The 17,438-nt window shown below is 28.7% G+C and overlaps 1 protein-coding gene across 8 annotated transcripts in view; it reads right to left on the bottom strand.

Annotated features, from left to right (window-relative positions):
- Positions 1 to 17,438, bottom strand: part of LOC129962572 (phosphatase and actin regulator 4-like) — a 130,234-nt gene that overhangs the window by 3,604 nt on the left and 109,192 nt on the right. For all 8 annotated transcript variants that reach the window (XM_056076346.1, XM_056076342.1, XM_056076339.1 and 5 more), the window contains 9 exons: positions 13,487 to 13,678; positions 10,287 to 10,478; positions 6,747 to 6,981; positions 5,023 to 5,165; positions 2,833 to 2,989; positions 2,206 to 2,261; positions 2,048 to 2,109; positions 1,386 to 1,523; positions 786 to 862 (listed from right to left, as the gene is read on the bottom strand). In XM_056076346.1, the coding sequence (XP_055932321.1) occupies positions 786 to 862; positions 1,386 to 1,523; positions 2,048 to 2,109; positions 2,206 to 2,261; positions 2,833 to 2,989; positions 5,023 to 5,165; positions 6,747 to 6,981; positions 10,287 to 10,478; positions 13,487 to 13,678 (1,252 nt within the window). The remainder of the gene's footprint in view (positions 1 to 785; positions 863 to 1,385; positions 1,524 to 2,047; positions 2,110 to 2,205; positions 2,262 to 2,832; positions 2,990 to 5,022; positions 5,166 to 6,746; positions 6,982 to 10,286; positions 10,479 to 13,486; positions 13,679 to 17,438) is intronic.

Raw genomic sequence — 17,438 nt, 5'->3', positions numbered from 1 at the left:
AAGCAGATTGAAAAATAAAAGATGTCATAAAAAGATAGTAAACCAAAATGTTAATTAAAATTTTAAAAAAACTTATTTTTAATTTTAAATTTCCAAAAAATAAAAATAACATCTAGTATTATTTAAACACTCTTATTTATTTAGACATTGTTAAAAATGATTTAATAAATCCATAAGCAGTACAATATGTAGTCCATACAAATCCATAAGTAGTACAATTTTTAAAACTTAGTGGATCAATTTTAACTGTTTAGCAGTTCTCGAAACCTTAACTTACTACCATAAAAATTTGCTAACTCCAAAATGATCCATATACTCATATATAATTCAAATTTTATATAATTCAAATTTAATGTCACTGCACACATGTTTACAATTCAGATTCAACTTATTAACACTACAATAAGATCCATTATAATGAACATACCACGAAACACTAAATTTTACATATATAGCATGAATCTAGACAAATACTTTTAATTATTCTAAAAGTCTAGTAAAAAATTAAAAGGCAAATTTTATGTGTTTCAAATAAGATAACTGTAGATTTTATTTGGAAATGCATGATTGGTCCATGCATCATTTACAACAAAATGTATGCAATGGCAATTTAAGCTAAGTAAAAATATTAGATAAAAATAGTCAGTTAAGAAGCCACTTTCAATTGAAAAAAATAATGAAATTGACACAAGTCATTAAAAACATTGGCACTATAAAGAATTAAACTCCAAATTAGCTTGTTTTATAAAACAAATGCACTTTTGACAGAAATTATAAAATCTTACCGTGTATATTGCCTGCTTTCTTCGTGAACTTCCATTTCCATACTTTTAAATTCATTTAATTCTTTCCTAATTGCAGCCTGCAAAATGTTATTTTAATTAAAAATTAAATGATAAATTCATATCAAGACAAATTTCTCAAAAACAATCCACTAAAAATTTATTTAAGATAAATCAGTATTGATAAGTAAAAATATTTTCCAAGTTAAATCATTCACAATAATCTAATTATCAAGCCATGTTAAATGTTTGTCAACATGTTGTTCTAAAATGTTTGTCAACATGTGTTCCAATCTATATGTTCTTTACACTCAGTTTCTACTATAACTGTATGCAAGGAAGAGATGTTATTTATGATTTTATTGATAAAAAAAGGAATTTAATCATATTTTACTGAATTTTGGTTGTATAGTTTAAGGAAATATTACATGCAAATGTTGAATTATTTTTGCATATCAATGTTCAAGAATAAGCCTTTTCAGTGTTTTCACTGCTTCAAACTGAAACCAAATGTTTTAAAATTCAATAAAGTCTGGAAAGAAAAAAGTTGGTGGTATGTAAATTAGCCAAGTTTGATTAAAAAGATTTCTAAATCACACTAACTTTATCTCTGGGTGTGAGCCGAGTCCATGGTTTGTCAGCTCTCCTATCGTAATCTTGAGCTTGAGTTACTTCAACATAATCATTAAAGCGGATAATTTTCCTTTCCTTTAACTCTTCAATTGTTGGCCGGAAACTCAACTGTAAAGGGGTATATTTTAAATACATATCTGTCCATAAAATATAATTTTCTAATTGGCAAATAATAAACTAAACATTTACAACATGTTTTTATTAAACATTTCATATTTTCTGTCCTTATAGATATTTAAAACAACAGAAATTAAATAATATTACTTTTATTCTTAATGAAAAATATTACAATTAGAACATGTTACAACTTTCTACATATACAAAATTTATATTTCTACAATTTTTAATAATTCTATAAAAATGTGAAAGAGAATAAAAATATGATCAAACAATTTCCAGCTTTCAAAAGTGAGCTTTGGAAGTATTATGTAAATGATAATTTTTTTGTATGTCAAAAACAATGAATTCTTAATATTTTATACAGAATAAAAAATACCATACAATAATTTACTTTACAATGAGAATTGGGAAATGTTGCTTAAGTTGTTAATGGAAAATTAATTATATAGATCTCATAATTAAATATATAGATCATTAAAATATCAAATTTTGTGGATTAAAATTTATCCTACCTTTCGAATCAAAGTCTTCTTTTTTTGTTCCTTTTCTTTACGCATTTCCTCTGCTGACTGATCTATATAGAAAGACATCATTAGATAGAAAGAAAGAAATAGGTTAACAAAAAATCAGTGATGAATGGAATCAGTGAATTACAAAATGGAAAACTTACATTTCAAAATGTTTCTCTGTTCAAGCTCCTCTGGTGTTGGACGTAGACTCAGGCGCCTGAAAAAAATGGATTGAATATAGTTTGAAATCCCGGCAATAATTATAATCCTCTTCTAAAAGTAGGAGGGAGGGAGATTTAAATACATTCTTTTTACAAGTAAAAAAAATTATGATGACAAATTTATAAAATGGAAAATACCATCAATTCTTTCAATATAATTGCAACAAACATTCATAAACTACTGGCAAAATGTCCCCAGAAAAATAAAATACTCACTAAGCAGTTAAAACTTAATATTCTAGAAAAATATTTTTCCAACACTAATTGAAAAAAAATGCAATATTTTCTGAAGATTAGAAATTGCTTTTATGTTTCAAAGATAAATATTTAAAAAAAAGTTTATATAAATATTCAAAAAAAAAATCCCAAAGTTTACTAGATAGTACAAAAATCTGAAGACGAGGGGAACAATTGAGAAATGTTTTACAAATGTTTAAACAAAATAATTCATTATTTTAAAAAAGCTTCACATGAATGTGTTAATAAACGCTGTAAAAACCTTACAAATATTCAAAACGCAAAATAATTATGGCAGATTCCCGAGGGATAATTATTTCAAATTTTTACCTTGTGAGTTTTTTCTTGACTTCATCTTTTGTTTCTTGACTTTCTTGTTCAGAATGAGCAATGTATATATTTTTATCTATTAGTTCTTGGAGATCTGGACGCTGAGCAAGTTTAAGAGCCAGAGAATCTTTACGGGCTACTTTAGCTATTCTTTTACCTGCAAAGACATTTAAAAAAGACATTTCATTAGAAGCAATTGGGTGTAAAAAGCTTTATTTTATACAAATTTTAAAAAGTTCGAAGTAAATTTATCATATTAGTTTGGAAAGTTAAATCATTAAGTAAACAGAATATTAAGAAAATTAAAACTGAAAATTACTGAAAAACTCCTAAGGAGAAGTGTTTTTTAATCTTAAAAATTTAAGTAAAGCTAATCAAGTAAAACAAAATTAATGAAATCAATGGTAGCTTATTAATCAAAGGATCAATATTGGGAGTATAAAGTACATGTTAAAGCTTAATGCTATATCAATACAATACAATATTTTTCACAATAACACAGCTAAAAGAAAAATTAAAGGATATTTTTTTAACCAATAACAAGGAGAACTTGAATAACTTTTCTTATTAAGTTAACTTACCAACTCCAAAAAAACATATAAATAACAAATGGCATGGAATGGTTGAAAGGAAAAGGAAATCCAAGAAAAATAGCCGAAATGTGCAATAACTTAGAATTTCATACAGAAAGGTTAAAAGAACTGTGACAACTGATAACTATTGTCATATAAATAAAGAAAATGTGTGCATTACACAAGAGTGAGACAAAACATTTTTTTTAATTGAATACAAAATATTGTGTACAATCTCTGTTTAAAATCAGAATAATTTTCCTAACAATAATGGGGGAAGGGGGGGGGGGGGAATGAAATACTGCAATGAACCAGAAACATGTACTTAGTGATTTCATTTCGTGAGATCAAAATGATTTTAAAATTCCTAAAACAATACAACTCATAAAACTAACAATAACCACAAGAATTTTATGACTAGCTAGTATATTGGACACCCAACTATTAAAATTTAATTTGAAACATAAAAAATAGGGGCAAAATATTACACAAGATATATAATGTATTTTATTTTAAAGAAGGGCAACATTAGTTCCAATTTATTTAAAAGTGAATAAATTATCTTATTTTCTATAAGTTTTTAGATTTTAGAAGAATTTGCACCATTAGAAATTTACTTATAAGAGTACAAGTATTTTTACTTTTTAAAGTAAAATTTTGAGAATTAAACTCTTTATTTATGAGTAGTATTATAATGGAAATATTTTAATAGTAATGTTAATTTAATTTAGCTTCTATTGAGTTAAAAAGGATGTTCTGAATTCCTATTTTATAGTAAAAAAAAAATTTTGTTGCAAATTATTCAGATGTACAGAATTAAGGAATGGGCACACAGTTACATGCATAATTTGTCCAATTAATACATTTCAAGCAAGCATACATTTCACAAAGTTGATCTTACTACCCTGATTAGCTTCTCATTTTTAAATGTGTTTAATTAGAAAGAAATGATAAATAAATTGGTTAATTTTTTCATTTACCTTTGCATATATCTTTATAGGATGTAAAATAAATATTTCTCCACATTATTAGCAGTTTTCCTTTATTAACATTCACTTGCATTTTGTTTCAGATATTTAAACAGAAGAAATAAAAGAAAAAAGAAAAAGAAATGAAAGAAATAATAATAGGTTTAGTATCTGGACAACATATAAACGCTAAGCATTGCTGTTGCAGTCTATATCCCTTCTGACTCAATATGAAAAGTTATTCAATTATGTTTAAATTCTAACATAGTATTTTACACCAACTTAAGAAATTGTGAGATATTCAATTTACATGAATAAAATCCCATTATTTATAATAAACTATTGCAACTATAATGTTTCACTGCACTTGAATGTGAAGTATAATGTTCATCACCACAAGAAACATCAAATAGTAGAAATAAACGCCATTTAATAATATGCAACCATTAAATGACAATATCTGAAATCTCTAAAAGGTCAAGGAGAGGTTACTTTAAAAAACATTAAAACTATGTCCATTCTCCTATTATTAGCACATATCAAATACAAAATGATAAAATTATTTTTAACATAGCTAAATGTATTAAGAATAATTAATTAACTATAATTTATAAAATTGATTTAATAACAGAAAGTTGCAAAATACTTACATTCTTCATCATCTCCACAGTAATCTTTCCATAATATAGGACTGCCTGAATCTGAATCCGAATCTGAATTGTCTGTTGCACTGACAGATATCATAGGCACTGGACGGTCTTCTTTATCACCTGATGATTCAGCTCTCTTTGTCCTATTTAAAATAACTCTACATTAAGCACATGCAATAATGCCCAAAATTGTGGAAATCTTTTGGAAGAAACATTTTAATAATTGATTAACCATAAAAATTTTATTAAGATAAAAACTATAAAGTTATATATCATTTTTAAGGTGATTTAAACAAGAATTTAACAGAATTGATATGATAGATATAAATTAGTATAGCACTTATAAAGAAAAAGAATAATGACATATAGGAATAATAGGAATAATGACATATATCATGACTGTATTATTGCTTTAATTAATTGGATTTTACTATTGAGTTGTTTATGTGTAACAATGTTTAGCCAGTTCCATAGATTTTCAGTCGGAGCCTAAAGTCTAGGCTATTCCATGGTTATTGCAATAATGAAATACGATTGTTTTGTAATCTATTTTTATATACAATGCCAACACAATATGGAGTTGAATCTTTCTGAAATATAAACTCATCATTAGGAAAAAGATCAGATTCAGAAGACAGCAATTTAGGAATTAGTATATCGCTAATGTATTTTTTGGGCATTTATATTCTATTAATCATGCAAAACATACATTAGTGTTATGATCTGAGGTTGTATAACAGCAACTAGGTATTTAACAGAAGAGGTAATGCAATCAGAGTGAAATTATTTTATGATTCTCTTTCATATTTCACAATATTATTACTAAATAGCAAGAATTTAGTCTTTTCATTTTAAATGACACTGCCTTATTGTTCTGCTGTACATGAACTTTTAACCCAATTTAATCCTTTCAAAATTTGTATGAAAAGTGTGTAAGGGTGTGTTTTGACAGCTTGCAAAAGGGGGAAAAATATATATAAATAAAAAAAAACATTTCCTACTAGATATTAATTGCAAAAATTATAGAAATACAACTCCATAAACTACAAAATATGGTGTTAATAGCTAATTCTCTTGATAAAAAGATACCTAATCAACAGTCTAAACACTCATGCTCATCAACTGCATTGAAATGGAGAAAAGTTGAGTATCAAATAATTCATTTTTTAAAAAGTACTTCTTTCATGTTATTCAGCAATTAACTTTTAAAAATAATCAAAGAGCATAATTTAATGCATTACATTTTTCACTGAATTTTCTTTAAAATGATATATAACTTCATGTATTACTGCAAGTACCATTTTTCTTATGAGTCTTCAACTTTTCAAAATGCATTTTTCCCCAAAAGTTTCTACAATTTTTGTTGTTGCTGTAAATCAGTAAAGTCACATTTTGTTTTAAAAGGGGCAAAGCATACCAATGAAATATTTTAATTGCAGAATTTATGGTTTGAATTTACAAAATATACTAAACTGTTTTCAGGTAGTCTTATATGAGAACAACTGTTTTGCATTTTATTGTTTAAATAGTTTAAATCTTTAGATTCAAACAGATCTTTTTTTAAAGTTATTTATTTATTTATTGTTGCACTAAATGGATTTTAAATATACAATCTTTATTTTGAGTAATAATATACTTTCAAGTAAAAAACAAAGTTGAGAGAAAAAAATGTAAAAAAGTTCTGATATCAGTCAGGATTTCAAAATCCTCCAGTTACACCTTACCTATCTCTGACAAGAGAAAGCCTTTGGAAGTCTGTGCAGGTGAAAGCACCCTTCTTTTTGAGGGCACTCTTTTTGGGCATTGCTGTCATAGGATGAGGTTCTTTGGCAGGTATCTCCTCCACAGTGGAGGTGTTGAAGGGCCCATCCTGTTGGGTGACATATACAACACAGGGACTGCCCATGTCCATGTCAGCACAGGGAGACTCTTCAGGATCATTCAGATCTTCAGATGGATCTGAAATTTAAATTTAATCAAACAAACGCTTGAGAGGATATATAGTGTTGCATAATGGCATTAGAGGGTAGAAATAAAATTTCTATTTAATGGCCACAAAAAAGATCAAATTAATCTAAATTTCTAAATTTATTCAATGAAAATTGTCTTAATACATGTTTCATGTTTATGGAAATCAGAGCGAGTAGTCAACTATTATCTTGAAAAGTAAGCACTTTATAAGGGCCATTGAAGAAAAAATTAAAGACCAACATTAACATAGTGGTTTTAGTTATAGAACTAATTTACGATGAAATTCACTAAGATGACCAAATATACAATTGAGTTTCAAAAAATAGAAATAGAGAATACCATTAATAACTACTGCATATTTTTCATGAACATTAAAGCTGAGTTACTTAAAATATTCTTCTGCAAGTTTCTCATGAAAATCTAATTCAAGCACTTTCAATATACACACAAAATACTTATTTACATTACAGTCAATACTATGAAGAAAAATATTACATTGCCACTTCATTAACATCTTACCTTCTTAGTAGAAAAAAAGGTTAAGAACATAAGTAAACAAATCTGGCATTTAATAAAATTTTACATGTTTTTTTTTTCTTAACTATCTAAATGTTCCATTCCTTTTTAGAAATATCACAATTTTCTCGTTAAATATTTTTCGCACTCAATAGAATTTTTTAACAGTAAAAAGTCTTAGGTTTATTCAGCTTGTTGAGCAAGTTTAATATCATTACGTTCAATTTCAGCAATTTCCTTTTCAAAGTTAGATTTATTTTTGAAAAAAAGAGTAAACGAACCTTTGAAGTAAAGAGATAGACGAAAAATTATCTTTTTTTCTTTATGCCATTGGAAGCAGTTTCTTTAGCTCTTTGTTCCTCCAAAAATAGGTGATAATTTAAATGGGCTTCTGATGCTGATATACTCTATTCTTTATCACAATTCTATATCAATAAAATTCCTCAAAAATTTCTTTCATAAAAATACATTCATAAATCAGCAGAACAATCTTGCTTTTATTCCTTTTCAAATAACTTAATTTATCTTTAAATCTGTTGGGAGAAGAATAGAATAAACAACTAACATTATATTATGTTATATTATATGTGTGTGTAATGATATCATTTAATTTTAATTAATTTTCTTTTCTTTTATCCTAAATTAGTTTATATTACTTCATTCTAAAATGTTCTCTTACTTCCTGATCCAAATCCTACTTTTTAAAAATTTAATTGTTGCTGACACACATTCTAAAATTTGTCTATTCTTTGTTTCCCATGACACAAGTGAAGTTATAAATATCCCTTGCAACTATACAGTTTCTTCGAAAATACACAAGATTCCCTTTTCTGAATCGACACATGTCAAAAAACCTATCAGAATCTCATAATAAAAAAAACCACTAAAGGAGGAAATTTATTATTTTCACTCTTGTATTCTTATGAGAAAGAACATATCCTGCCTTTGTCCTAGCGTAAAATTTATGCCTCTCGTGATAAAATAAATAGTATGGTTTAGTAACTTTAGCTCTCGTGCTCTCCAAAATCTTAATATTCATGTAGGGTGTCCTAAAAAGTAGTGCATCCTACTTTATCATTTATTTCCTTAAATACTGCACTTATTCCTTAGCACTTTCAGTTGCTAAGTTTCCTTAAATAAGATTGGAATATATATTATTTAAAATATTTAAAGAATTTATTGATAAAAATGTTAATATACAAGAAATATTCTGTAAAGAAGTAACCACATAACAAAAAGTGCAACAATGAGGTTAAGTCACAGCTAAACCAACTTTCCAGCTAAAACTTTAACCCAGAAAATATTCCCTCCCCTTACCAATGCAAGCAATAGAAGATTTAAAAAAAGTTAAACGAAAGATATTTTTGCCTCCATGCATACTACAATATACTATCACAGGAACTTTTTTCAACTTTTGAACTCATTAATGCAAAAAAATCAGCAACCAGCATCACTTTCTTCTTTATGGTCAACATTTTTCAGGGAGGATGAGACAAAGCAAAGAATTAATCTAACTTCCCAAAAATTCTTTTATATTTAGAAAAAAAATATATATAAGAAAATAAAAAATATATATAAAAATAAAAAATATATATAAAAATAAAAAATATAATAATATCTCCCTTATATAAGGATTTAAAAAAATAAGCAGTTTTGAATGACTTAACGATGCTACGCACCCTGGGAAATGATACCAAATGTAATTTTATGAAGTTTAAAAGCAAGCAATAGAAACAAAAAGATCATAACCTAAACATTAGAAATTAGCATTCCTGAGTTGTCTTATCCAGGAATGTGTATACTTTCTCGAAAAGCAGTACTCAAAATATATAGAAAAAGTTTTGTTCCAAAAATTCTAGCTTTTTATTGAATTTTATCTGTTGCCTATAATAGGAAAATATAGTTATATCATCAGAAACTTGTATCAAAATCATAATTTCTTGAATCAAAAAGATTCATTCTACTGATAACAATTTCTAAGCAAAATGCATTTTAGAAATTAGAATTCTTGTTGAGGAAAGAAAAACTAGCTTACACCCAATGAACTTAAATGCAGTACGTCTAAAAGACCTGCCAATTTCAAAAAGGTAGCTGCCTGCAAATGAAATATGTATATTCTTAAAATAATATTTTCATAACCTTAAAAACGTAGATTTCACACAATAATTTAGACAGCAACAAGCATCCCCCTTTTCTATGCTTTTTTTTCTTTCTTTTAAATAAAATAGTACAGTACAGGGATTGTATTGCAAATTAAAACTTTTCTTTTTCAAATGTTTTGAAAAAATTTTAGTTCACAAATACAATAATTTAAAATTCTATAATATATAAGGGTTGTAAATTTATATTTAAAACCTTTTCAAAACTTTAAATAAGTGGTTTAAAAGTGAAAGCAAAAACATAATTTAATTTTAAAAAATTTCCAAGACAAAATTTTGAAATAAACAAAATATGCTCTCCAAGCATGAATAATTAAATATTATTTTGTTTGATAAAATAGATCAAATGTAGAGCTTTATGCACATAACTGAAAGTAATATTCTCTTAGTCTGATAGCAGCAAAATTACATCTCATTTATGCTATTTCTGAGCAATACAGTAATATTTTATCTCAAAACATGCATCAGTGATGTGGAATGTTCCCATTCCTGGCATAGATTTTAATAATGGGCATATAAAAAATGATATTTTATGTGAATATTTATATGACTGATGGACTAAGAAATGTACCCAGGAATCTAATTTCTAATATTCCACAGAAAGTCTAAAATAAATACCTGTTTGCAAGTTATATTTAGGTACTAAAAGAGGTGAAGGATTCGAAAACATGGGTGGAGGTGGGATGGGCCCAATATCATTTAGAGATATTGGGGGTTCTGGAAGAACAGAAAGAATTATTTCCCCATCGTGTGAAGGCACCTCTTCAACATCCGGAAGGTTCAACAGGGAAACATTGTGTATCACAGGCACTAGGGAAGACATGGACATGTTATGACAAAATACAGAAAAATGCAAAATTATATTAAGAGTTTTAAAGAGTTTTTTAACAAATACAGTTATATGTTTAGTAAGTTTTCAATAGATAATTTCAAAGCAACATATTCTGAATTGATAAAAGATAGAAAAAATTACAATCATGAACAAAAGAAAAAGCATAATCAGTATATTCAGAAGTCAAATTCAAATATTTTTTCTTACACAATTAATCTCGGTTTCAAAATTAAGTTCTGTGTAATTTTGATAATATTCCGGATGTTTCTCGATTCTATATATTTTGCAAAGAGCCAAAAAATTTAGAGATATTGCCAAGTTTATTTCATTGTTCTCAACTTTTTGCAGAATGAACTATTTTCTATGGTAAAAAATTTTTTTAAAAAATACAGGCGAGATTAAAATGGCTTCGGTTTTCATTAGAATTTCGCAAAAAAGAAAAGTCAACAAAAGTCTTGAATATTAATGGATTGAAAAGTCTTCAAAGAACTTTAAGTACGAGATTTAACAAAATTTTATATTATAAATAATTATATTAATTATATCAATAAATATGTTAATTAATTTTATATTATATTATTTTAATCATAAAATATTAACTTTTAAAAACTTACTCATTTTACCTTATTTTTGGACATTGCTATCAGTTTATTAGTTTGCAAAAGATATTGTTCTTAAATAGTTAAAAAAAACAATAAAAAGAAAATATCTAGAACTATTCTCAAAAGATGGTACTATCGCAATAGATAAAACACTTATGTGTTTCTATTTTTCATATAGCCTATAGACTTTTGATTTATAAATTTATACAACAATACATCTGCAATTGTTCCAAATTACAAACAAAATGAATGAATAAAATAGGCAAGCAAAAAAATTCACATTCAACCATTTTTTCACATTCAAGTCCATTTTATCATAAACTTTGAGTTTGTTACATTTTGATGCTAAGTTAAATGACACACATCAATGACTTCAGTTGTTCACAAAAAAGCATAACTTTTCAAAGTGCATTAAATAATAATACACAATTAAGTAGAAATACACCTTAATTGAAATCAGTGATGCAAGTATTCATAATCAACGACATTTTGTTTAATGAAAGCCATTTTTTAAAATTCAATTAGCTACACGATGGAAATTAAAAATAATCGATCAAAGTAAATACCAGTCATTAGGGTATTTATCGCAGAAGGATTAAAATTCCATCTTTTTATGTGTTATCACAGACATGGAAAAGCCATTTTTTCACATAGACATTTGAATTGAATAACTAAGCATAAAAAAGTCAGCTTTATTCAAATTTGAATGCAAATTTCCAAAGATTATATAAAGAATTATGCTTTATTGCATGACGAACAAACGATTTAAATCTACTATTACTCCAAAACGGATAGATAACTTATTATCAATATTATTCTTTTACAAATTCATTAAGTGTTTGGATTGTTTTAAATATCTAATGAGATGATACTTTTATGTTTGAAAATATGATATTTTAATTCATTTTAAAAGCTATGAAAATTTGATATTAATGGATTCCTTGTCATTTTTGCTCCCGTAAAGTTGAACGAATATATCCATTTTTTTTAACGAGTTTGACATACGATCATTCGACGCACTGTTTTGATTCGTCAACAACTGCCCGAAAGTTAAAGAATTCGGCAATCTTTCAAATAAATATATTACGTATATCATTCAATGAACTTCTATCTCATTGAAGACGTAACTCCATTGGAATTCATAAGCCAACAGCCATCCAGATGAAACAAGCCACATTATCCTTCTCTACTGATCAACAACGTCCCCTCAATGCAGCAGCAAAACATCCTCTCTTCCTTGATTACATAAACGGAGCATTTTTTGACCCACTGCGAGTTCTCAACTGCTTTCTAATCCCGATCGAATAAGATGAAAAGAATGCAGTATGAAACGACTTTAGAATAAGAAGAGTTTAATTTTGTGAAATAATTCACAGGCCAATTATCTGCATGCATCAACGGCGTATCTAATCACTCATTGACAGCTGAGTGTTGAAGTCACTACGACATTTGAAAATGAATGAATCTACAGAAATTATGTGGGATCAATGAATTTCTGAGGTATTCCGTAGATTTTTATTCCCTTCACAGAATGTGTCATCCATAGACAGAAAAATGTATAATTAAAAGGTCAAAATGAAAATAAGAATTTCGAATATTAATTAAATATACGGTTATTAGTATGACAAATTCAAGCTGCATTCTAAATTCTAAAACTTAACTGTTTTTATTTCTTAACCTCTTGACCAACGAATTTTTTTTAACTTTCTAATTGGATAACTTCCATTTGGGACATTTATTATTGTAATTCCTGTAATAATAAAGGAGGATTTTTAAGTGCGGTAAGCCTGAAAATACTTTAAATGAATACTTTCAATTAAATGCAGATTCAAAATTTAGAATTCGGTAATTCAATACGCAAATTAGACTCGTCATTATATGCGAAAGGGGTTTATGGTAGTGCCCGTTCATTCCGCAAGCATCGAGTTGTTCAATCAAAGCACTATAACTGGATACAAAAGGTGCACATAACCCATTAACACCTCAAGTACTCAATGAATTCTAAACTGAATTAGTAAAACAGCATATTCTCCAAACAGATAGAAGTCATAATAGAATACTTATTATTCAAAATCCATTTAAGATGACTATGAATACACAAAATCTACAGAATGCCCGCGCATATTTTTTTTTTCCTTGGTCTCCTCAATTATTATTTCAAATAATAACAAAAGTTCCATGCATGCACGAATTAGATATGCATATACGAAAGAACTAAATAGAAGGCGTACTTTCATGCATACTTCCAGAGGAATTTAAAATATTATACAATTCGGAATGCAAAAACTAGTAATCGGCTAATAGGTATGATAATCTAATTTTTGCTATTCTGTGCATGATCAGGACAGCAGGAAAACTATTTCTGGATTAGCACTCATACAAACCATTATTCTGAGACGACGACAGTAAGGTAGGTACACCGGAATTCGTAACAACCACGGTGTTGTAGGTCTCTAGTGCAGAAGAGGACGTATACGTCACCGACGGAGAACTAGGCTGCTGCTTATCAGCTTCTGACATACCACTCTCGGGCCCGAACCCGTTGAGTTGCGGAATGTGGTTCTGATGAACGGAATCTGAAAAGGAAAAAAGTGATTCATTCACACTGAAAAATAGTGAAATAACGAACGTGAGACTCGAAATGAGTCAAACGTCGTCTTCCATTCAAAAGCTCAGAGATTTCAGCCAAGTAGAGATGATTGATGAAACTCGATTGAGTCGTTTCGAAATCCAAGAACAGAGTTTCTACGGAACAGAGAAGTAAGTGCACCAGCAACCACAGAAAGGGAGGAAAAAGGTGCGTTCAATTCCCAAAATAGCAGTGTGAACGCTAAAAAATACAGTTAGTCACCTCAAAATTCGCCTCCTGACGTGCATGCAGCTTTGTTTTACAAACAATTTGAATGGTTCTTCAATGTACGGCACCGAGGAGAGGGAAACGTTGAAAAACGCAATTTTCTTGACAACTAGCACATATACAGAGATGGGATTTTTTTTCAACAAAAAAAGTTATGTTACATGAATATTAATATGAGGAAGAGTCTGATAGAGATGCATGGAAAATCTAGACATCATCGAAACGATGCGGCTTTTTTGTTTGTCTGCGCGCGCAGAGACTCTCTCTCTCGCTCTGACAGAGACAGAGAGAGACAGAGAGAGACAGAGACAGAGACAGAGAGACAGAGAGACAGAGAGACAGAGAGACAGAGAGACAGAGAGACAGAGAGAGAGAGAGAGAGAGAGAGAGAGAGAGAGAGAGAGAGAGAGAGAGAGAGAGAGAGAGAGAGAGAGAGAGAGAGAGAGAGAGAGAGAGAGAGAGAGAGAGAGAGAGAGGGGTTGTTATTTTTTATTTGGTTGTTATTTTTATTGTTATTTTTTTGGTGACTAAGTTGTTATTTTTATTTGGTGACTAAGCACTTCCAATATAAACTACAATGAGTCAATTTAGATATCTCAAAAGAACAGTTCGATAAAAGGGCTTTACATAGTTTAAACATTTATGATAAAGGCAATTTAAAACTATAGTACATATAAAATTCTTATTAGAAATGGTTATACATTAATCAAACGTTAGAAAAAATTATTTGTCACAAATTTCTCACCAAAAAACGATTCGCTTGTTTTTAGTAATTCATTTCTTGAGGGCTAAACATCACTATTTAACTTAAAAAAACAGTTCATTAGTATGTTACAAACCGATAATAGTAGACTCAAACAGCCCAGTTCATAAAATTCAGATTATTCGAATTTATATCTAACGGACGCAACCTACGCTATCATTTCTGTCAATAACTCGCCTCTCGTTTGATTTTTAACCTAAATTTCAGATAAAAGATGTTTTTATTTTCCCATATCCAAAATATAAAAAAAATTGTAATCGTCAAAAGATTAGAAACCGAGATTTCGACGAACTTGCACTTTTATTAGTTCATTCCAAGCCGAGTTCAAAAAAACACATTTTTGAAAAATATGCCCTTATGTCCGTGACAAAGATAACTCAAAAATGCTTTGAGTTGAGACGGATGAAATTTGGTATATGGTCTTTACACCAGATGTTTGTAGATCTCTATCAAATGTTGAGCAAAATCCATGCGGAGGAAACGAATCTATCGGACTGTTAATACAATAACGAAGATAGCTGGAGGAACAAAATCATATCTATGGTGTAGACGCTTATGAAATGATGTACCAATCCAACAAAGGGTTGGCCGTATTTGGGTGGATCTGTATTTCATGAAACGTGTCAATGCGATACCTCAAAAACAATCACTTAAATGTATCACATTTGGTTTGTGATTATGTAATTACATTGTAGTTTTGTGCTAAATTTTGGTTTCGATCGGTTGGGAAAAACGCATCTAAAACACGTATTCGGTTTTAGGATACGAGTAAACGCATGCCAAGGATTGATCACCAAAAAACACACGATAGATGCCGGAAATATTAAACAAAGTCAAGGGTTAATATTTCACAATTAATGTACGCCAAAACCAAGTTTTCTGCCTTAACCAAGGTCGATAGGTTTTTGCGGGACACCACTTCGTCGTCCGTAACGCGTCCAGCGCGTTCAAGTGAAACTTCTGCAGGGCGGAAGTAACGCACTTTAAGCGTTCTTCTACATTTCACAACTTTTAAACGCGTAAATCGATTTGTAAATATTTACTTGAGTTTTTATTTTTGTTTGTTCTAATGCGGCGAAAAGCAGAGGAAAAACAAATTTTCGTGGACAAGCGAGGACAGCGAAAGGGTTAAAAGTACGCAAAAAAATTTTTGGGAGATCACTCCCGTTGGTTTCTTATAATAATAACCTCGCCTTTTATAATTATACTCAGATTTCAAATACTTAGAAATGGCTCGGTTCGTAACACAAATATTTCCGAAATTGTTGCTTCCATTGTTTCTTTTTTGAAGCAATGATTATGATCTTTTATTCTTGCCCTCTTTAGAGATCGGAATTTTCAGATGGGACAAAGATAACTAGGAAACTTAAAATCCCAGTATTTTTCCCGGTTTTATAAAAAATTTCAAATTTATCTGCATTTTCCGGGATTTTTTAGCCAATTTTTAAATTTCCTGTGTTTCCCCGGTGGCATGGCAACCCTAGCATATATAAAAAAAATGTTTCACAGCATAGCATTATTTCAGTTGTTTTGAAGCCATACGAAAACCATTCTGAGGTGGAATTCGAAATTATCATGGTCTGCAACAAGATGGCATTCTTTTCTCAAAATTCCAGCAGAGGGAGAACCTTTTGTTCTCGATATCATATTGAAGGCACACAAGGACCACATAAACAGCGGTTCTTTGGAAATGGAGGCACGAAACGGAGGATTTACTACCAAAATACCGCAGTCTTAAAGTATTTTGGAAATGTGTCCTAGTGTAATAAATTCTAGTTATTTATTTCGTATTTAATTATATTTTGTTACGTTACTAAATAAAAAAGATTAAACAGATGATTTTAATCACAAAGGACCATTATGGATTTATTATTTAATTAGCCCCCCTTTGCGAACCTGCCGGTTAGCCAATTTTAATGTTTGTTAAAATTTTCAATTAAATATTTTATGTCATTTGTCTTTCAATAGTTTTTTTTCATCAAAATATTTTTAAGCTTCAAATTTTGATAGTCACTCATACTATTATAAAGGTTTTAAGGTATGCATCTCTCTCATTTTCAGCCATCTCTCATAAAATGTCTACATCAAATTTAAAAAAAAATGATAAAACTGCAATTAATATAAAAACATTTTTTTTTAAGCCAAGCATTTTTTTTTAAATATGAGTACTGAAAACAGAATCGTTTAGCATTTGAAATCTTATGTGCAACACAGAATATCTTTCATAATTTATGTAATATTTCTGGAATTTTCCAACAAAAATTTCTCAGAATCATAAAATTTAGTTTTATTTTCAAAAGGATTAAAAATAACGTGAATAACGGTATTTTATTTTGCTTCGGTTTATAAATATACTTCAAAAAATTATGAAGTCAACATTTTTTTTACTGTCCTTTGCTCCAAAGGAATCATATTCAGCGAAATATTCTTGATACTTCAATTTTTTTTAATAAATGAAAATCACTATCTTCTGCCATCAAATCTTATCGATTTATGAATAAAATAGTTTAAAACAATCAACATTTTCATAATATTAGGCCAATCAATCTTGAGAAACCTGATTGGGGTTTTATCTTAGAGACGGTCGATAAAATGGTCTAAAATCGCCCGTTTTTATAGAACAGTGATATTCAAATATTCATAAATCAGTCGATTTTAGTTACTGATTTATGAATATTACATAAATTATGACAGATATTGAGAGGTATGATCCTCA

This window comes from Argiope bruennichi, chromosome 3 (genome assembly GCF_947563725.1).
Source record: "Argiope bruennichi chromosome 3, qqArgBrue1.1, whole genome shotgun sequence".
Classification (NCBI taxonomy): Eukaryota; Metazoa; Arthropoda; class Arachnida; order Araneae; family Araneidae; genus Argiope; species Argiope bruennichi.
Note: the sequence above shows the minus strand (reverse complement) of the source record. Positions and strands in the feature narration are given on the sequence as shown.